The 22,474-nt window shown below is 37.9% G+C and overlaps 1 protein-coding gene across 5 annotated transcripts in view; it reads right to left on the bottom strand.

Annotated features, from left to right (window-relative positions):
• The window catches only part of LOC103176554 (serine/threonine-protein phosphatase 6 regulatory ankyrin repeat subunit B), a 63,440-nt gene that overhangs the window by 28,546 nt on the left and 12,420 nt on the right, over positions 1–22,474 (bottom strand). For all 5 annotated transcript variants that reach the window (XM_042336134.1, XM_042336138.1, XM_042336137.1 and 2 more), the window contains exons 2-4: positions 5,317–5,400; positions 3,091–3,169; positions 1,241–1,311 (exon numbers count right to left, since the gene is read on the bottom strand). In XM_042336134.1, the coding sequence (XP_042192068.1) occupies positions 1,241–1,311; positions 3,091–3,169; positions 5,317–5,400 (234 nt within the window). The remainder of the gene's footprint in view (positions 1–1,240; positions 1,312–3,090; positions 3,170–5,316; positions 5,401–22,474) is intronic.

Genomic DNA, 22,474 nt, shown 5'->3' with positions numbered 1-22,474 from the left:
CATTCCAGTTTTCTCAAACCTACATTGTGCTGTTCCAAGACTGTTAGACATCATAATCAATTGTCAAATCTAACAGACAAAATAAAATGCATTATTCTGCTCACCTCTCTTTAGATGATTCTGTCGGTAACCAATACATCTGAAGCCCTTTCTAAAGTAGGTAAAAACTCCATTGGGAGCAACCAGTCTTAAAAAGCCAATTTAGATCAACCCCAAGAGTGACTGTTCATGGCAGATTTACTTCAATAACACAAGACAGAAAATTACTCGAGATAAATTTATATTCAGAAGCAAGTCAATTTCAAATAATTTCCCTTTAATTTCATCAGTGTTCAGTGCACATACCATGAATATTACATAAACCAAAGCATTAAGAAAAAAAAGTGCCACTGTAAGAAAATGATACAGCTACAAGGAAAAGCCAGCCTGTTAAAAAGAAACAATAATAATCCTTGTATTTAATATGGTGCCTTTCACATTGGGAGGACACCTCAAAGTGCTTTACAAGTCACAATTTACTGTGGAGAGTGCATTTTTATAGGCAAACACAGCAGCCAATTTGCACACAATCTCCCACAAACAGTCATGAATTGAATAACCTATTTTATTATTGGCCAGGGGACTTGGTGAAACTCCCTTTACATTTCAAACCATGCCATAGGATCCTTAACATCTTTAATATCCACTTGAAACGTAGACTGAACCTCTGTTTAATGTCTTGTTCAAAGGGCAACACCTCCAATATTCCAGTAGACCCTAGTCCTGTATTGGAGTGTCAGCTTGACTATGTGAGTTCAAATATGCTTGAACTCATAATCCTCTGACTCAGGGGGGAGAGTGTTACCGACTGAGCCAGGCTGACACCTTGTATACATGAGCATTTCCTGAATTTTAGGCTCCAATAAAACTTCCAAAAATACATCCTATCCTATGCAGATTAACTCAGCCATTCATTCAACAGTGCTTTACACTTGAAATAAAAGTAATTTCTTGTGGCTGGATACTCAGAAGTTTCCAACAGGGGCCAAAGTAAAGAAACAGTAGATGCAAATATTTAAATGACTAAAACGTTTTGTAATACTGTAGTTTCAAAACTATTAAACAGCATTTGTAGTTCAGATGTACAAACATCACAGCAACCAAAGCTTCATTACATTAAAGTCATTAAAAATCCCCCTTAAATCTATTTCACAAAAGTTATCTGAAGTAGATTGCTAAAATATCAGACGGTAAAACTTACTTCACTCCGTGAAGCGATGGCACGATGCAATGGGGTTAGCCACATACTATCTTTTGCATTAACACGGGCCCCTGAAAAATAAAAACAAGGTGAATAGTTTTATAGTGACATGACCAGTTCTGTTTCAAGCTGTTCCAAAATAAATATAGTGGCCCACTAAACTCTACCCTTTGAACTACAATCCTTTTCACAAGATCAATTAGGATGAAGAAGGCCCTTCAGCCCATTTGAACTCATTCTTCTCCATCACAGCATCAAGCTGTGTGTTTTTTTAATAAAATGAGTCTGTCATTCTTAACCCGTTTCAGTCATTAATAATATAATAATCCTTGCATTTGATATAGCGTCTTATCACGACTTCAAGACGTCTCAAAGTGCTTCACAGAATATACTGTAAACTGAATTGACTGTATATTTTGTGGGCGAAATACGGCAGCCAATTGCACATAGCTGTATTCCACAAACAGTCATGAATTTAGTGACCAATTTATTACTATTTTTTGGAAGGAATTATTACCCCCAGAAAAGCGATCCGCCAATCGAGAAACAACCTGGTTCCTACTTACTGCAAGGTAAACAGAGGCGTCTGGAGTAAGGAAACTTGCTTAAGGTTTCGCCCTGCCCGGGAATCGAACCCAGGTCCTTTGCTTGCGAGGCAAGTGCTCTAACCACTGAGCTACAGGACTGTGGGTTAACTGTCCTCTAGGAAAAAAAATACTTCCTGATGTCGCTCCTGAAAATGTCTTGGTGCATCGAGAAATATCCTATTTAAGATGTATACACCTCTATAATATTGCCTGTAAGATGACTTCTTTCAAGATTGAAAAAACATCAATAGATCTGGACAGATAATGCAAAGCTTCTAATACACAATCTAAGGATCTCAAATATAAAAGTATATAAAAGGCACTGCAATCAGTTGTCCAGACAAAGCCATTTTAAAGATTTGCTTCAATTAGTTTTGGATACACTGGTTTTCGAGAGCGCTTAACATCAGCTATTGGGTTCGGATGAATATATTTGACTGGATGTGGAAAACTCTGCTTCAATACTTTAGTTATTCACAAGCTGCACAAAACACATGGTGCCACTATAACCAAGCTATACGCAAATTGTTTCACAAGAAATGTATATCCAGCAACTAAATTTAGTTTAAATCGGAATTAATTCAGCAACTGTTTTGTTGGACCACAATTCAAATAGTGTTCCACAGCATAATGTACTCATACCGGCTACATCAGCATCTGCAAACTGGAAGACTGTAGATAAAGGCCCAGATAAAATGGAGTTTCACATCTGCTGAGTGTTAATTGTGAAGGGAAGAAAGCTGCAAAGTGCCCAGGGCAATTGATGAATACCATTGGCATAAGTAATAAAGGCTGGGGTATGGCACAGTTAGAATATTTTGTCTATGGACTGCCTGTAATATAACCTCTGGCTGCAAGCTCAGTCCTTTTTATGTATATGTGTTTGAAAGCATTTGTTATTAAAACATCTCCATGGGTGCAGACCGACCCCTGAAACACTAAGTAACGAACAGGATCCTTGGGAAAATTTCTACAATTCCATGGTGTTTGTCTCAATATTATGCAGTTAGAGGACCAGCAGCGAGAGAGGCAATAAGTGCTGAAAAACACAATTCTTTTTGAATCCTTTCACAATTTCATGAGAAAATCAAATGACATCCATCAATCACTTCCTGAATCTTTAATGAGCACAATATTTCTCGCATACACAATAAAGTAATATACTCTCATTGTTCAAATATACAAAAAAAATTAATTCAGCCTTGTTTGCTTCTTACTCAAGAACAGGTAGATATAACAGCAATGCTGCCTTGAAAAGGTTACCTGACAAGATGAGCAGCTCAATGATCTCAGCATCACCCAGAAAGGCAGCTGCATGCAATGGAGTCCGTTTCTCTGAATCCTATTAAAAAAAACTAAATACATTGAAACTCAAGGTAAAAGTACCATATTTTCTTCCAAAAGCGATCAACAAGTTTAGGGGAAAGCTAAGCGTTGGCTGGTATGCTACTTGACAACAGACTGCACCAACTATTCTGAACTATTCTGAACCAACAGCAAGACATCACTGCTCTGGGTTCATGGGTGAAATATGTATAGGATATCAAAATTGCATTTGCATCATTTGTTTAGGGATGGGCACACTTCTCTGTTGGACTTGCATTTACAGATTTGAAATAAAATGCAAAATAACAATTTGCATTTTCAGCTCTCGAGCTAGCATCCACACTGAATGGATTCAATTTAAAAATGGCATCCAATACGATGTACAATTCTGCTCTCCAAAAGCTGTGAAAAAAAATAAAGTTTGATTTCTGACGGTCTCTGATATTCATGAAAATATTTGAAAGAAAATCTGAAGGAGCCATTTTCTTTACTGATCCTGTTTCAAACAAACCATCAACCGTCTTACTCAAAATTAGTCACAGTTCAGAGTTTTATTTAAAGTGCAAAGTTGTGACAAGAACAGTGAACATCAAGCAGCATGGAAGCCTGAGGAGGTGGGAGCCCTGTTAAATTTCATTACAGATTTCTCAGTCAGTCTTTAGGTTTGAATGCATCATCTATATTAGCTAACCTCAATATGAATTTGCAACATAGAAATCAAATCCTATTCTCTATGTAAGAGAATATAGAATCCATAGACCATATGTTACAAATTCCTTATGAAAAGGCTGGAACAATAGAAGCAGAATTGAACTTAAAATAATTATCAATATCAAAAGTAAACAAGAGGAAGATTTAAACAAAAATATTTCAATTGATCTACAATGTAAGATAAACCAGACTAAAATTGCCTGACAACTCTCGACTGTGATCAACATTGTAACAACAACTTTAAAAGGAGAATGTTAAAAGGCTTTCCTTTGGAATTAAAACACTATTAAATGATATTTTCTTTGACTAGAAATTTACGTTTGTGTAATCTACACATACAAATTAATTTGTATACTCTGTATTTATAATAGTTACAATCTTTGTTCCATAAAACCTCTTGGTTAATAAGTAATAGGCCTATATTCTGTTTTACGAGGTTTGGAGTTTGTATTAAAATTGTAGATTTAACTTGAAACTCCCAACAATATCATGCTTTAAATTAAACTGCCATGTTTACACTTCATCAAATGAATCAAACAAACAGCACTTTGCAACAAAATTCTCAGTAATATAACATCTGCAAGAACAGAGTCTAATAAATATCTATTAGGTAAAGCATTATATACAAGAATCTACATGGAGGCTGGAGTACAATGATACCCTATATTGTGATGAATAGGCTTATTCATCTGGCCCAAAAGTCAGATCCATTTAGAAGTCATTGCAAATGAGTCTGAAGTAGAATGAACGTCCCGCGGCACGGAGAGAAGTCCAATCTCAATAAGTATAGCATTTGGCAAACTATTCTTGGAACGCATAATAAATACCATCCAAGAGCCAATGAGCAACTTCACAGGCCTGCCAAAGAATCATTGGATTTGTGAGCCTCAAAACATTTTTAGTCAGCTAAAGTTTACCATCTAAAGTTACCAAGACCCAGTTTTCAGTCTTCCACGTACAAGGGAACCTGTTACAACTCAATTCTCTGGGTCCAGTAGCTTAGAGGCTGCATTATAAGCCAAGTGTAAAAATATGGCTGATTTAGGGGTCATCAGATCATCGCTGATATCATTTTGTAAGTGTTGTGCTCATGCAACTCATCACTGATCAGTTTTTGTACACTCAATATGCTGAGCAGCTTTACAATCATAATTTCCTTCACAAGCGAGGTCAGTGGGGCTTCCTGACTATCATAGAGGTGCGCATCACACAAGAAGTGATGCAAGGGTCAGTTCCTGCACAGTCATTCGCAGGAAATGACAAACTTACCTCACACAGTGCACAACATGCAGAAACAAACATCAACGTCAAGCTAACAACTTGGATTTTCAATGACAAAAGCTTCCGGTTAGCATAGGATACCAGTGCTATAGCAAAATGCATTGATAATGGGGTTCCTCTGTATATTTATTCAATAAAGAGGTACGTGTAATTTAGGTGATCTGAACTTACCAAAGCATTGACATCTTCGGTTTTATAAATTAGCATCCGCACTTCATCAGGATTACCATTAAATATTGCCTGAACCAACAGAGGCTGGAAAAAAAAAGAAAATACGTTTACATAAAATTTACATAGAACTATATATGCCCCATGGAATCTGTTCCAGTGTTTATACTCAACAGCCTCCACCACCTCCTAATCCCGTTTTATATCCTTCCCTTTTGAAATTATCCTACAGTTCAGTATTTAACAAACATACACTGAAAAAAAATAAATACTGGTAAATTAAAATTCAGAAAGTTACCAAGAGGTTAGTTAAAGGTTGACAATACATGATCATACTTGCAGTAAATAATACAGCATATCCTGAACCCTAGTACATATGTTAGGTTAATTTAACAATTCAAAAAAATAAAATACTAATCCTTATATTTGATATAACAACAACAAAATGATATTTGTATAGAGCCTTTCACGTCGGGAGGACGTCCCAAGGTGCTGGACCTACCGAGTTTTGGACCCGAGCTGGGGATTGGGCAGGGTGGGGGAAGCAGGGAGATCGAAAGCACGGTCGAAGAGGAGGATCTTTGGATGGGTCTTGAAGGAGGCAAGGGAGGGGGCGAGGCGGAGGGACTGCGGGATGGGAGTCAGGCGATGTTGCGGAGGTGGGGGACGGCAGAGCGGGTCATTGCGCAGATGTGGGGTAGAAAGGATAGTTGAGGGTCAAACAAGACGCCAAAGTTCCCGACTGGCTTAGCAAGGTTGAGTGTGCAACCATGGATGGTGATGCTATCAGCACCTGAGATGAGGAGGTTCTGACAGGAGCCAATCAGGAGGGCCTCGGTCTTGTTGACTTTCAATTGAAAAAAATTAGCTCTCATCCAAGTTTTGATGTCCAACAGGCATTCTGGAGGGAGGGATGGGTAGGAGCCAGAATGGGAGAGGGAGATGGGAAGGGGGTAGCAGATGGAATGACAAGAGGCAGCTGAGTGGAGTCCCTCGACTTTGGATTCAAGGAAGTCCAGCATCGCCTTGCAGTTGGCATTTGAGATGAGGATGGTCGAGGTGTAAGAGGGTGGGCGGAGGAGCCGCTTCGTGATAGAGAAGAGGAGCCTCCAAGATTGTCTTGGAGTAAAATGACGATTCAGTGGAGGCGGAATGAGGGAGGGGTTAAGGGAGATGAAGTGATGGTCCGAGATCATTTTCTCGATGATGGTGAGGTCCGAGAGATCACCAGGTTGAGGGGGTGATCGCGGACATGGGTGGTGGAGTGGATGTGGAGGGAAAGGTCGAGAGAGGAGATAAGGAAGCAAATGTATGCAGATATAGTGCCTTTCATGTTGGGAAAACGTCTCATATAGTGCTTCACAAGATGTATGAACCACGTGTAATGCCTACTTTGCAGATGAACACAGCACATCTCAAGCACTGCACTAGGGAGTGAGCTGAGATGACCTACATTACAGTATATTAAAGGTGAGATGTCTTTTTAATTCTAGAAGTTTATAGTTGTGTACATATTTATAACAACATTCAAATTTAATGTCAATGTAAAACCAAAGTTGAAACTTAACATTTCTAGTGGTGAATAATTCTGTCGGTAGGATATGAGGCCTTGTACCAGCAATTTCTCCACTCAATGAGATTCCAATGTCAGTGATGCCGTCATGGGAAAACAGAAGTAATGTCATTCCACACAGCAATACATAACATTTGGAGTATTTGGAGAATTATCAGTAAATGGAATAGTTCTAAGTGCTAATTGTTCCAGCTTCACTATTTTTGGATGCTCATAGAATTTTCTTTTGTAATGAATCAGTCATTTAATGAAACTCTATAGGGGTTTACATTCTCTGTGTTGGGTGGACAAGGAGGGAAACATTTAATTGGTCTCTAGCACTCTGATCCACTTTCAAGTGACCAGTTGAGATGTGTCCTTCGTAAAAATCTAATTGTGGGTTCTGTTTCCGCAACAGGATATAGAATGGGAGTAGGAGGGATGAAGGCAGATATGTATTAAAATACCTAACAGCTATTTCTCATTAATGTGAAAACAAATTTAATGGTATATAAGAAAGTTTAACATTTCTCACAAAATATTGCTCCTCACCAACAATCAATACCTAGTTTGTGCAATCAATTAATCTCAAAAGCACTACTGGGATATTCAGCAAACTACAGACTGATTAATGGCTTCAAGGTAAGCACAGTATAGTGAATGATGAGTTATTTTTCAATTAAGGAAATGAATTATTGGAGGTGGACATACATAGCAATATCTAGAACTCCTCTCTTCCTCTCCCCCCCATCCCAAAACACCAGACAGAAAAATGTAATTAGCACCATGGTATATTTTGAATACAATTAATCCCGATCTTCATTCATACAAATAACTGCATTAGACAGCGTTCGTCTTTGCGCATACACAGACATCTCGTAAAACTGTTCAACTACGGTATTCAATGCAATGGACAAAACAAAACATATAACATAATAGTCGCAAAATCTTTAGAAAATAGAAGGCAGAACAAATCTGTTCAGAAAACGTCTGCATTCAGAACTATTATAGTAAGCATATACAATCAGAACCATCAGAGAAAATCCATACATTCAAAACCATTTTTGAATTGCTTGAGTGTTCCTACTCAGAAGATGATTACTGACTCAAAGGCATAAGTTACAGTTCCCACCATTCATAAATTACTCGAAGAAGTTTGTGTAAGACTGTAAAAAAAATTGGAGATGAATAATAAGGATATAATAGGATTCAAAAAGATCTAGCCCAATTAAGCAGATGGGTCATTGAGTGGCAAGTGAAGTTTAATGTAGACAAATCATTGCAGTTTGAATTAAACAGTAAACCTGTGTACAAAACGTGGGTTATCCATTAGCAAAGATGCAGTAGGAAAATAACTGGATGGAATGATTAAAGGTTTCCAGAATGGAACAACAACGTATATTTGTCTACCACCCTTCCCATAGAGTAACATCTCGGAGTGCTTTATAGGGACAGGGATTATACACCAAGTAAGGGAGAGGGTATAATCCACAACTCTTTCAGAGAGCTGGCGCATGCATGTTGGGCTGAGAGACTTTTATGCTGTAGAATTCAATGATTCCAAGTACTGTAATGCTTCTCAAACCAGCTGAGCTACCTGGGACGTTACCAATATAGATAAACAAATGCTACGAAGGACAATACTTTCTGTGTTGCTGGTAGGGAGGGAAAGAAAAGGAATGTTATCTGCAGAAGCAACAATGCTAGGCTTTGATGTAAAAGATGTGAATATGGATGAATATTCTGGGATGTGGAGTCCTGTAGCTCAGTGGTTAGAGCACTTGCTTTGCAAGTGAGAGAGCTGAGATCAATTCCAGGCAGGGCGAAACCTTGGGCACGTTTCCTTACTCCACACACCTAATAATAATCCCTCCAAAAAACAAAACAATAATTGGTCATTTTCAATCCATGACTGTTTGTGGGACATTGCTGTGCGCAATTGGCTGCCGCGTTCGCCCACAAATATACAGTCAATTCACTTTACAGTATATTCTGTGAAGCGCTTTGGGACGTCTAGAAGACATGAAAAGCGCTATATCAAATCCAAATGCAAGGATTATTATTATTATGTGAGGTACTTAATGTGCATATTAATAAATACGGGGGTGGGGGTATAGATCCATTATCTATGGAAATGAAATATATATGGAGAACATCTCTAGGAGGTTGAATAGTGAAACCCACATAAAGTATAAATTTGGTGTAGTCTGTGGAGGGGTTTGCATAATGAGATTAATATCCTTTCCATTTCATGTGTTTTTTCTAAAACATTCAGAATCAAATCACCTTTTGCTTCAATTGAAGTCTCTGCTAAAGCAAATAACCTGCACTACTAATCTATGCCTCTTTGGCCCCAAAAAGAACCCCCCCCTGGAGCCAGCAAAGCATTAAGACTTAGCATCTGAGGGAATAAAACAGATCATATCAGGAGACCATCCCTGTTTACACAGCCTGAGAATTCATAAATATTGGCACAATGGCCACTCACATAAACTACCAAAAATAGTACGTATGACAACTAGTTTCATTGGGTACGTTGTTTACGTAAATGCTTTTGTTTGCATGTTTTTTACTGAATTCTCCTTCCGCTTTTTCAAAGAGTCTGGCACACATCCAGCTGAAAGAAACCAATTAGCCCAACACTCTGCACAAACTTGCAGATATTAACATCATTTTACCTACGAAGCCTTCAGAAGGTTTAATAAAATCTGTTTGTTTATTTTAAACTTAGGCTTTGCAGATTTTTTACTCGAGCTTCAAAAATGTTATTACTGCAGTTAAGATTTGCTGTGCTTCGATCCACTGTGTAACAGAAAGAGGAGGGAAGTTTGGTGTCTCAGTATTGTAAAACCAGGGTTATGATAGGGTTAGCAGCTGTGCTGACCAGGGCTTTATTGAAAAATGGTACATTCCATTTTATTGAAAAAAGCATTCCTACAATAATAATAATACAAGCAATACTTATAGAAATAAATACTTAGACCTGCACTGAAATGCTATTAAACATTGAGGAGCTACCTATCTATCTACCAAGACAGAAAAGTAAAAACTAAAACGTTCAAATGCCTTTCTTCATCTGCCTCTCAGGTATATGCTTCAATAAAAAGCTATATATACATTCAGAAAATTGAATACACTTGAAATCATAATACAAATTGAATTTGATTCACAGTTTAAAGGAATTTTTTTCTTCTTAGCTCAGTAAGTCAAGTATCAAACACTTCACTGCATTTAACACATTTAGTTTTTTTAAAATCAGAATTACAAGCATCTACATGAAACAGTGGTGGATCAGAGAGGGACCTTAGATTAGGTCTATAACCCTGACATCTTAATTACTGGCTAGATTTTGAAAGTTATTTAAAAGATCTGAAATGACAAACAAGGTTTTCCACTCAGCACTTGTAGTTCAGATAAACAATTTAATGTTCATGACTCAATGCTATAGTGTGCTATTCCTGTTGGTGGTTTTAGGCCAACACTCCTAGTTCATTAAGGACAGATTAGTTGATGGAAAACCTCCTACTAAATGCCGTGATCATAACCAGATTTTGTGATTTCAACAATCATTGCTTAGAATGGACCAGATGAGATTTTGCCATTACAAGATATACATTCTTTACTAGAATTTAGATATTATAGTACAACATCTTAAAAAGGATTGAGAATTATTTGGGAGTAACATCAAGGGGCTTGAAAAAACAAAGATGCAAATTCAAGATTTGAGCAGATTATAGACCTCTGAACTAACGTTACTGCTTTTAAATATTGGCTGAAGAAAATAATCTACAGATCAAAATTTTGGAAAAGGAGGAGCATAGAAGTTAACATTCCATTCATTCCCTAAACCAAGAAGCTGCACATTGAAATACGAGTCAGATTGCAGTCTCATAATTAAAAAAAAGTAGTTTGTTACAATTCTTTAGAGTTTTAACTTTTTTCGTGAATCCTAAAACATACTAAGCATTTTACTCATCAGAAATGACCTTGGTGAGAGCTGCTGAATATTGCTGAGGCAGCAGAGTTCCACAAAATATTTGACAGGTTAAATACTGCACTGCTGCGTAAAGAAAACAAAGAAGTCTTCTTGTTGTCTAACCTGCTTCAATTGCGTACGTGGAGCTTAATCTTTAAATCAAGACATTTTTCAAAAAACATTGCTTTGCTGGCATTGGTCAGTATCACTGGGCTGAGCCAGCTCATGTCCGTGTGTCAGTACAAACACAAGACAGCTAAAAATAAATTGGTTTCCTTGCTGGAAGTTAGAAAATTGTGTTTGTTTTAATTCTGCTTGTAATTACAGATGGTATTCTGAATGTCTATGATTAATGTAGAACATTCCAAATATATACATTTTGAATGAGGAAACAACAAAGATTGGTATTAAAATATCACTGTACTGTCATTTCCTGTGATGGGGGATGACATTCTGCAGCGAGCTTCAGTTTGGTGGCTTTTGCTGTTACTGAGAAAAGTATCTGAAGCATTAGTTCATTACTATCTAGGCTGAGAAAATCCAAACATGACTGATTAGTTAGAATTCTCCGTAGGATCCACAGCAATCGCAATGGCTTCATGTCAGTTCTCAGAACGCCAAGATCTGGATCAACCACAAAGGCATTAGTGGAGCCGCCTCACAAAGATTTCATTAAAATCTTTCTGCTGGGAAAGGGATGATTTTGTGTTATTAAAGGAAATGGGTAGAGGCATTTTCCGGGCCTTTTTTGCAGCTATGTTTTGAAATCCATTTGGTAAATGAAGAGAAAGGAAGTAAAAGAACATGAGAATCATTCCTTTTAAAACTACCTGGTTGTCCAACAACAATAATTAAGGCCCATTATGATACAATAACCAAGAAATTACATTTATATGGTGTTTCTCATGTCAAAAGGCCATCTCAAGGCACTGGATATTTAAGGGTTTGCACACGAGCTGAGGGTTGGAATCAAAAGGATTGGAGGATGGGACGAATGGGATTCAGGCCGAAGACACAGACAAAGAGGAAGGCCTTGAACCAGGCCTTGAAGGAGGCGGAGGAGAGGACAAGGCAGAGGGCTTCGAGAATGAAGTTCCAGAGGGTGGGGGCAGGAAAGCTGAAGGTGATTCTGCCAATGGTGGAGTGGGCACGGTGGGGGAATGATCTGACCTTTTGGTCAGTTGGCATGTGACAAGACTTCATGAGAAAGAAAATAATTTGAAAGGATAGAAAAAAGCAAAACTGTATTTCATGCAGCTGAAGGATATCCAAATGCGGATCCTTTTAGAATGCAATATTATTGGCAAGAAGCCTTCAAGCCCCGTCAAGACTAACCAAACAACAAGACTGCAAAATAAGCAGTCAAAATAGCCACCAATGAAGACCTAAAATGATGTTCTGGTCAATAAAGAAAAAAGTGGATCTTTATTCATAGAATCATAGAATTATACAGCACAGAAGGAGGCCATTTGGCCCATTGTGTCTGTGCTGGCTCTTTGAAAAGAGCTATCCGATTCAATCCCACTCCCCCGCTCTCTCCCCATAGTCCTGCAAACTTGTCCTCCCCAAATAATTATCTACTTCTTTCTTAAAAATTGTTATCAAATCAGCTGTGTCAATTGCTAAAGCTCAGCTTACTAAATGGTCAAACTTAAGAGGAAATAACTGCTGTACAGAAGTCGATTGGAAGCAAAACTGTGTCTGCGTTGCAAAACCATCATTGTTACATTTGGCACACAGATCACAATGCAAATGCTTGATGTACAATCACAAACTCAGTATTAAGACAAATTAGTTCATTGTGCAACCTACCCGTTCTCCATACTTTAGTAAAATTATAATGTAGTTAATTGAAAAATGCACTGAAACCTCAAAAGATGAATAAAATGATTCAGAAACAAACCAAATTGGAAACAAACCTTTTTTCTTATTACTTTAAACCAGTGAACTTTTAATTGGGCTAAGCCTAACTCAGCTCTCAGGGAATGCAGCTCAGAGTACAGTATTAAGAAAACACAGGCCTGCGTCCACCCTTTTACTATTGCCACCAATGGTCCAAATTCACCCAGCTCACCACACATACCTAGGCATCTGAGTAAGGACCAACTAAACAAATAGGAAACGATAATAAGAGAGGCAAAAGGAACTGCGCATGCATAGTAAAATACAGCTAGTCTCCTTGCAGAAGACATTCCATTAGGAGGGCTCTGGAAACCAGATGTTAAACAGCTCCTTAAAAACTAACCTTGCTGCATGAATTGCATCTCCAGGATTTAATACAGGTTATTACACCTTCACACAGGCACATTGAACAGAACTATACAAAACAAGCCAAATGTAAAAGAAATTCCCATGCTTCGTTGATTAAAAAAAAGCAACAAGCGCTAGCTAGTGTGCGTCATACTACAGTTTGCATAATGATTGAATATTCAAAGCCAAAAATACAACATTTCAAAAATAATAACCTGCATAACATAGCCTGAATTTTAGCATTTACATTGAAGTTGATTAAATAATGTGTAAAACACATTATTCTAGAAGGCAATAAATAGCTTGAAGTGCAGAAATGTCACTAACTGGTTCATCTTAGAGAACAGAAGGTGTGATGGACACTTCCTTCGCATTTTGCATACAGTGCAGCTTGTCAGGTCTGGTACCGGATCATGAATTGCAATAAAAGGAAGTGGCTTGTAAATGTCAGGGAACTGCCATTTTGCTGACCCTTGACACAAATAAGTATTGTAATTCTAACTGAATTACACAAATTCATTTGCAACACATTTTTTCTCTTTACAAAACCATTGCAGTTTGCACATCTCAAAAAATTACAATACACTAATCTCCCTAATTGGAGCACAGATAAGTATTCAAACAATAATAATTGGTTTATTTCATTAGATTAATAGTAAAATGAAGACAATTTATAAAAAAATTCTATTCAGAGTATCTGCTTTCTGACCCCAAACAGCACTAATTCTCATATAAGCCTGAATGACAGACTGATCGCCCAAGCTGTTGTCTTTCTGCTGCACAGCTTGAGAAGACACTTATTTTCTCACAACCTGCTGTTGTCTGGCACATAAACAAAGTTAATGGTTTCCAACTTTATCCATTTTAGAAAAAGGAAAGAACCATATCTTGGAATAGGAGTCAGATATCTGGTAGTGCATAATCAAGTTACAGGAGATTTCATTTTTATTCAACTATATGCTTATTAATCATATTCACAATACAGCTCGCATCATCCAGATATTCTTTCAACTAAGACTACCTTATCATTTTTGATAAGTAAACCTACAGCTTTACACGTATCACTCGAAGCCTGATTTAAGTAGAGTACCAAAGCTACTCTACTTGTTGGTCAGCCATGTATCTGACATATACCGAAACCCATTATTGGATACTTAAGAGCATTCAAATCAAACAAATGCATACATGCCACCTGCACCATGGAAATGTTTATGTCTGGAACAGAATGTGCACTCTCTTCCCAGAGGGACACTCCTTGCTTACCTAATTCCAGGGTATAGTAGAAGGCTGGCAAGAGTAATTATAAGGCTTAGGAAGCCAGAGTTTCCATTGGGGCACTGCTGGAGTTTAACCAACTAATGCTACATATCCTGCCTTGAAAGTACTGGCTTGCAACAGGAGTCGGGTTGAAAAAATCCCTGTCCTCAGTACCCCTCAAAGTCCTGCGATAAGTCAGACTGGCTGATATATCATCAGCAGTGCCCTGGAGTACTCCACCCACCCCCGCCATAGGAACCAGACCTGAGACTGCCAGAGGATTGTCTTGATTCTAACATTATGTTGCCAAGACTCCAGCAGTTCCTCAACGAACACTATGTAGTCCACAAGCCTTGGCCCCTGCCAACATTATCCTAATATTTCTGGAATTAGCCAAGCAAGATGCGTTCCTCCAGAGAGTGCATTTCATTCCAACAAGTTATCTCTGAAATTTCCATGTATAGGTGGGATGCATAGAATTCCCAGTTTGGTTTTGATATTCTTAAACATGGTAAATAATAATAATCCTTACATTTGATACAGCGCCTTATCGCATCCTTGAGACTTCTCAAAGAGCTTCACAGAATATACTGTAAAGTGAATTGACTGTATATTTTATTGTCGAAACGCGGCAGCCAATTGTACACAGCAACGATGTGTTTCTGCATGTGTGAGATACACGACTGAGCAAAAAAAGTCTCAGTGTAAAATATCCATCTGAGTTGTTGTAAATTGCAGCAGAAACCACACACAATTGCAAGTTATGACACTGGTAATATGGGGCATTTGGTTCCATATAAAATTGAGTTTACAGGAGTACTTTTAGGCCAGAACCATTATATGGGTAATTTGAAAAAGTTGTGAAATACATAGTTACAGCAACAGAATTGTACTGTCTTGTACTAAAGCCATATTTAGACAAGTTTTTTTTCTGGCTGCTACCCAGAACTTCCTTTGAGAAACATTTGGCTCCAAACGCAGGCTGCAGACCACACCACTTTCAAGCTCTTACTTATAGGTTGTTTTTTTTAAAAAAAACCACGTGGATGTAAATATGTCCAAGTAAACAATGTAGGCTTGCCTCACTACTTCCTACAAACATGACACAACATTCACATTGCCACAAATTCTTGCGATGTCTTGCAGATCTCACAGGCTAGAACTTGACAACATCAAAATGCTTCTGATATATTCCATTGGGGGCTATCTGAATAGATATTAAAATATGAGCAAATCTGTAAAGTAATACAACAGTTTACATTGATATAGCATCTTTCACGTCAAGAAGACATCTGAAAGTGCTTCACACAGATGATTGTGAGCTCAAGCCTGGAGAGGTGGGGATGGAAAGGTGGCTGAAAGTGCAGTTGAAAAGATAGAACCTAAGCACAGTAAATATTGTATTCTACCATATCCCAACCTTTCAGAATTTCATTCTTCAACTCGCTCCCTCATTCCCTCTTTCAAGCAAGTTTTCAAATGTACCTTTTCAACTATGCTTTCGGTCATCTTTCTCCTCCCCTCTCCCTCAGCTCCCACCCACAGTTTGGATGTCCATCCAGTATTAAGCGTTTTGAGACATCTTTCCGATGTGAAAGGGGTTATATAAATGTAAACTTTATTGTAAATATTGAGAAACTGCTTCACAGTACCGTTTACTCCAAAATACATTTGCCCAAGAATAAACTCTGAAGCTTCTAAGAGCAGCAATCTGGTGGTGGAGGAGAAAGAGGTCAAAAAAATATTGGCATGCATACCACATGAATGGAGTACACTTACCAAAATAAACAATAAGTATGCCTATGTGACAATTAAATTAGTCCTCCCCTACAGAACTACACCCAGTATTTAGCTTGGAGTTTTGAGAAACAGGGGATTTTAAATGTTTTGTCAAATGATGTACACAAAATTAAAGACCCCTTGGCCCATTGTAGTTCTGGCTCATTTTGCCATAAAAAGCAGCAGGCAGCATGCAGAAAAACTATGACATGTTGAACATGAGCAACCATTTAAATGTACACTTAAAAATTAAGAACACTAGCTTGCATGCTTACAATGGAGACTGGAAATGAACTACTGTAAACATTTCTCACAAATGTTTAATGTTGCTATCATAGCCCTTTCTCATTTTGCTTTTGCTAAATCTAGTTGATGGCCTACACACATCCAATAACCCATACAGGGACACTGCTGGCCAAATGTGTTGTAGGTTTATCATAAAAAAAACTTGTTCAAATAAACTGAATGTTGCATAACGGTTCTAAACTGGTAAGGATTTGAAAACTTAAAACAGCAATTGGGATCCTAGATTATTAATGTTTTAGGATAGGCTATTGGCATAATAAACTGGAATTTTAGAAGAGATTGCTACTCAGACTTCGAACTATTGTAGGCAGGGCATTTTGCCAATGCCAATTCATTTTGGTTATTAAGCAACAATTTATGACCTTGAGTCATGCAATTCTTTTCAATTCCCTTGGTAGACTTCCATCACGATCTTACTTTGCACAATTCTGTCACAAACATAGCTTCCTTATTTATTTCTCACTTCATTTTGTGTCAGCACCACTTGTGAAAAGAATTTTTAGAATGATATAAGATTCAGTTTCATACAATAAACATCAGATCCAGAAAAAAAATCTCTCCAAATATCTTCCTGCCCCATTTTCAAAGTTGGGCACTGCAATGTCACTGGAGCTCAGGCTCACAGACCCTGTAATCTCCCACTGTTAACCACACCACAAGTTACTCACCTCACATTGCAGTTATAATTAAGGATATAGTAGAGCTAATAATGATTCAAACAGCTCTCTCAATTACCCTGCAGTGTCTGCAGCTTCCAAATCACGAAACCAGGATTTATTTTTTNACCTTGGATCTTCCCAATTGGTTAGGTAATATTCTGTAAAGATTACAATGCAAAACCTGCCTTGTATCATCTACAAGGTTGATCTAGAAGTGTTGATTCTTTCAAACACAGATTAGATAGCTTTCTTTTAGAAAATATTATGGGATATAGTACATAGGTAGTTTGGGACATATGTGCAAGCGACCCCCAGGAAACTGGAAGGTGAATTAGATAGACCATGGTCTTTTGTTGTCGAGCATTTCTTATGTTGTTATCTATCTGTTGGCAGAAGTAGCAGACGGGACCATTTACATTCCTATCTCCAGCACTGCTGTCACCAAGAAAAGGAGGGTAGGGGAATGATGCAGCACTTCAAAAAGCATCACTTTCTTGACACTAGAGGTGAGGCGGTTGCTACACTGTACCTGCATCGTCTGCTCTTCCTCAAGGAGGTAACGAATCAGGCACTTAACACAAGAGCAAGAGAAAAATAAGAGTTTAGAAATAGTCACCCAACACCTATATCCCAATTGCTATATTTAAAGCGGTTAAAAACAGACACAGGCAGAATTCCCAGTCCCAATTGCTATCCAGTAATTTCATATTTGGACATGGGAGAGGACAGAATCACAGAACCAAATCTTAGCAATCAAATAACCTATTATATGAACACTGGCTATTTGGGTGACATACTGGAAAATCTGTGGAATTATGTCCCCAGCAGAAAGAAAGAGGACTCAAATGCATTCAGGAGTGGAGGGGAGTAAATTGGCAAGAATGAAAATATCTTCAATGTTGGACTCAGCAATAATACTTCAAAGTAATAACATGAACTCCCTCACTTGGGTAGCCCCACGATCCACTGTACATGCCAAAGCAGTAAACCATACGATTTAACTCCCATTCTTTAAATTCCAGTTGCAACGCCTGTAGATTAAATTTGACACTGTGATATTCCAGCCAGACTTAAACCATTGATATGTGAAGTTAAAATCATATCAGTGTCCTCACATTTGGAATGGTTCATTCTGTTTGTATATATATTTATATATATATAATATATATGAGCAATGGACTGGTTTGCTTTATATATAAGGTAATTTATCTTGTTCAACCTTACCTTGCAGAGGCTATTCATTTATAAGAATATGAAATATATAAAAAGACAGTTTCAGGATTGTATTCTTTTGCTAAACCATTGATTATAGAGCACAGCGATCAGAAAAATAAAATGTTGCACTTTAAACAATGGTGAGCGTACACGCATGTAGTTTTTCTGTTATTCCAACTGCTGCAAATCCAGCCCACAGAACAAACATATTTTCACAATAAACAGAACCTGAACCAATATGAATTTTTAACTTCCTACATTAACTGATCTTTGAGCCCTCTGAAAACGGTGGGCAACTTAGGAAAAGCTTGGGCTTACATTGCAGCCAAATTTGGCTGCAAATTCACTAAGAATTGGGTTGAATTTCCACAGTTGGTAGAGTCTTTTATCTCATCAATGTGAATTGGATTCAAATCCAAATCTCAGAAAGAAAAACACATGGTTTAAACTCATCAAGTGCTCAGACAACTAGTCTCAAGTTTAAGTTGACTTTTAATTATAAACATTGAAGTAGAAAATGTACTCTTAATTCAGATAATGTTGCAAAACTGTTATAATACATGTCAGACCACAAGAACAAAACAGTGCAGTTTGTCTTTTATTGAACAGGAATCTTGCCAAATTTTCAAGGTTCATCGTAGATTCACAATCATTAGGCGGTCCTCTTATTGCTGGTTTAGATCTAACAAGGTTGTAGAGGGAACAGGTTTTGTCTTTTTAAAAATAAATATCTGTCAAGCTCCTGAACTTGAGTGCTATATTTAAAATCCAACAGTAAGATAATGAGGAATAATAAGGCAGTGAGGAAAGTGCACAACAGCTGTCCATCTCATTCTAGGATAGTGCAGATAGTCTTGCATTTCTGCCCTTCCAGGGATCCCAAAGATTCTTTCTTCTATTCCTGGGATGAATGATATTGATCCATACATGACACTGCATAATTTTGAGAAATCCAGTAACTCCAATTACTAGTGCCAAAATACCCAGAGTTATATTATTTGATATTGGTAAACTGAATAATTTGGAGCTAACTGTGAGATGGAAAGAGTTTGTGTTCCGCAATTATATTTCATTACTTTAGAAGTTAATATTAATTGTTAATATAATGAAACTGGCTTTTGGATGTATTTTTGCATTGCAAAATATTCAAAAAAATATTTACAGGTGAGAGAACATGATAAACATGGGACTTCAAAGTCCTGTAATATGGTGCTTACAAACTTCAGGTTCCCACAACTTTACTTAAAATGTAGATTGTCCTAATAAAAATAATATTGAATACTTCCCCCATTAAGAATAAATGATTCTTTTGCAGAATTTTATATGACAAGCATACATAAAATGGACAAGCGTTAATATAATTGCATATGCAGCAGTGCAATTTTTTTCTGAATAAGTCACTGTTTTAGGCACAGGAAATCTGAAACCTGTAACTTCTAATAAGTTAACGCAACTAAAAATCAGAGCAGAAAGAGAAAGTCTAATTATCATTAAAACATCCGGTTTTCCTATCAGCAGTCAACATAACATGCAAACATGTTAACTTTGAATATAGATAAATGGTGAATTACAATGTGTACTTATACCAAACAGGGGTTGATTTTTTGAGTCTTTCAGGTTTCTGAGGCTACTCTGTAAACACCACCACAGCTTAACTCAGTCATTCTCAATGCCATTTTCTTCATCACATTAACAGCTAGAAACATCATACGATCCAGACAGTTTTTTTCCCCAAATGAAGACGAGCTTGCAACCCACTCAGGGGCACAGCCGCAGTTCCCTAGTCATGCAACTGAAAAGAACTGAAGTGAAGCTCAGCACTTCAGGAGATGGGGACAAAAATCAAAGCAACTCACTGCCTCAGTACTGCACTGTGTCAGCCTAGATTGTGAGCTCGGGTCTAAATCCAAGCTTTGATCTGACAACCTTTCTACCCAGAAATGAGAATGCCAGCACTGAAGCCAAGCTAACATCTTGACCAATGCATGAGAAAGAGGCAACTAATGAACAAAAACGTTTCAAAAACATTGATACAAAATGAAGCAATAGCAAAAGCCCACTATCGTATCACCCTGATTTGTCGAGAACTCTCTCACCAGGGGGTCAGCAGATTGTGGGTTCAAGATCGGCAGATTGTGGGTTCAAGATTGGCAGATTGTGGGTTCAAGATGGACATCAAGCAGTCAAAGTGAACAACCAATTTTTAGGATATGGAATGCCCTGCCGGGAGCAGTGGTTGAGGCAGAATCCATATTATCTTGTCCTCCCGACGTGAATGTAATCTTGTTGTTGTTGTATCTTTCAAAAGGGAACTAGATAAATATTTAAAAAGGAGTAAACTTTTAGGGTATGGGAAAGGACAGGTAAGTACTGCAAGATTCTACGCTGTGTGAAGGACCATATATAAATGCAAGTTGTTGCTATAAATGGAATTGAAAACATTGCTCTTAAAAAACCCGTAGACACAATAGGATGAGTGGCCTTCTTCAATGCTGTAACATTTTATGGTTCTACAATGAGTACACAATCCCTACTGTCAAAATAACATTGAGTCAACCCAAATCTTTGAAGTCTCCTGAGTGCTTCGTAGTCTATTTTCATTGAAAGAAAGTCCCTAGCTAAAAATAGACTCTGGTCCTCTGCTGGTATTGGATCATCAATGGAGAAAACTTCTCTAATCCCAATACTACACCTTCCTCCCATAACCTTTTAAATGAAACTTTTATCCAAGGACATAAAGCAAACAATTCCGATCTCACAGAAAATAATGGATTATGATTTTCTTTAAACAGCAGCATCTAGTTCACATTCTTCATCAGAAGCTTATGATATCAGAAAATGGCTTAGAAGCAGGTAAAATTGGTCACTCGCTTTCTCTAACATCACTGTGTGCAGATTGGCTGCAGCATTTACCTACAAGTTCACAAATCGCTGCACTTTAGAATGACTCCTATGAAGCACTTTGAGATGTCCTCCCAACTTTGATGTTCTCCCAACCTTGCAGTAAATGAAATGCAAGGATTATTAGTAATAATGTAGAATAGATTAGAGCACATGGGGCAGATATTGACACTGTGAAAGCACAGGCTTCCATCATTCTCATAAATGTGCTGTTGTAAAACTGCCTGGCACAGGATCCTAACTGAAGAATACCTTCAAATTTTAAGAGCAACAACAGCCTGAATTTCCATTTCTAAAACCAGCCTCTGAACAAGTGCCAAATTATGGGTAACTTTTGTGGACCTGCTGCTGACTGCGCAAATTATTTTAACTTCAGACTGTTCTAGCATACAGAGAGGAATTTAAGAAGAAAAGATAGTCTTTTTAGGGGCATGTCCAGGATTACACATCTGAGGCGAAGCACACATGCAAGGAACTGTTAGCCTGTATGCTGTCTAGAGAGAGAGACAGCAAACATACACGTCACATCAGATTCATCCCCATCGGTTTCAGGCAGTTCAAAACCCATTCAAAGGTGAAACATGTTCCAGTTCACTGCACCACCAACCCCCACTGCACACAAACATAGTAAATACAGTAGTGTTCTCAATTTGGCTAGTTTTTCTTACTGAAGATTCTTAGTCACAGAGCATTTTTGCTCAGCAGGAAAAGTCTAAATATTCACTATGCTTTGACATTAACTTATAACAAAGATATAGGCAAACTGATTTGGCACCTAGCAATTTTCTGACCAGTCAGTTGCACCCAATTGTAAAATCTTCATGGTGTCATACAAGTCACTCCAGGCCAACTTCTTGCTCCCAGCAGAGAGATTAAGGACAAAAGGGTAAGGAGCAAGTTATGAGTTTTCTGGAATGGCCAGAACGGCCAGGAAACAGAGCCATATGAACTGCTCCGTCAACCTCAGTGATGTCATGCACCAGAGGCCTCAACTCCCATCAAGGATTCTCATTTTAAAACAGTCAAAAATGGCAGTAGACTTCAACTCACAAATTTATTTGGTCTACTGCTTTCTCAAACAGGAAATGGACTCACTTGATCAGCAGAGACCCAATCTGAGAATGGGCAGTTCTGACCATATTACAAGGCCTCCATTTACCCTACCTCAGGGATCCTACTGCCCTACAACTCCCTTTATTCAGGAAACCTCAAGTCCACCACTTAATCCACCCACTTAATAAAGCTTCCAGTCATTCCACCTCTGCT

This window comes from Callorhinchus milii, unplaced genomic scaffold (assembly GCF_018977255.1).
Source record: "Callorhinchus milii isolate IMCB2004 unplaced genomic scaffold, IMCB_Cmil_1.0 Scaffold6, whole genome shotgun sequence".
Lineage (NCBI taxonomy): Eukaryota > Metazoa > Chordata > Chondrichthyes > Chimaeriformes > Callorhinchidae > Callorhinchus > Callorhinchus milii.
This window is presented reverse-complemented; position numbering and strand designations above follow the sequence as displayed.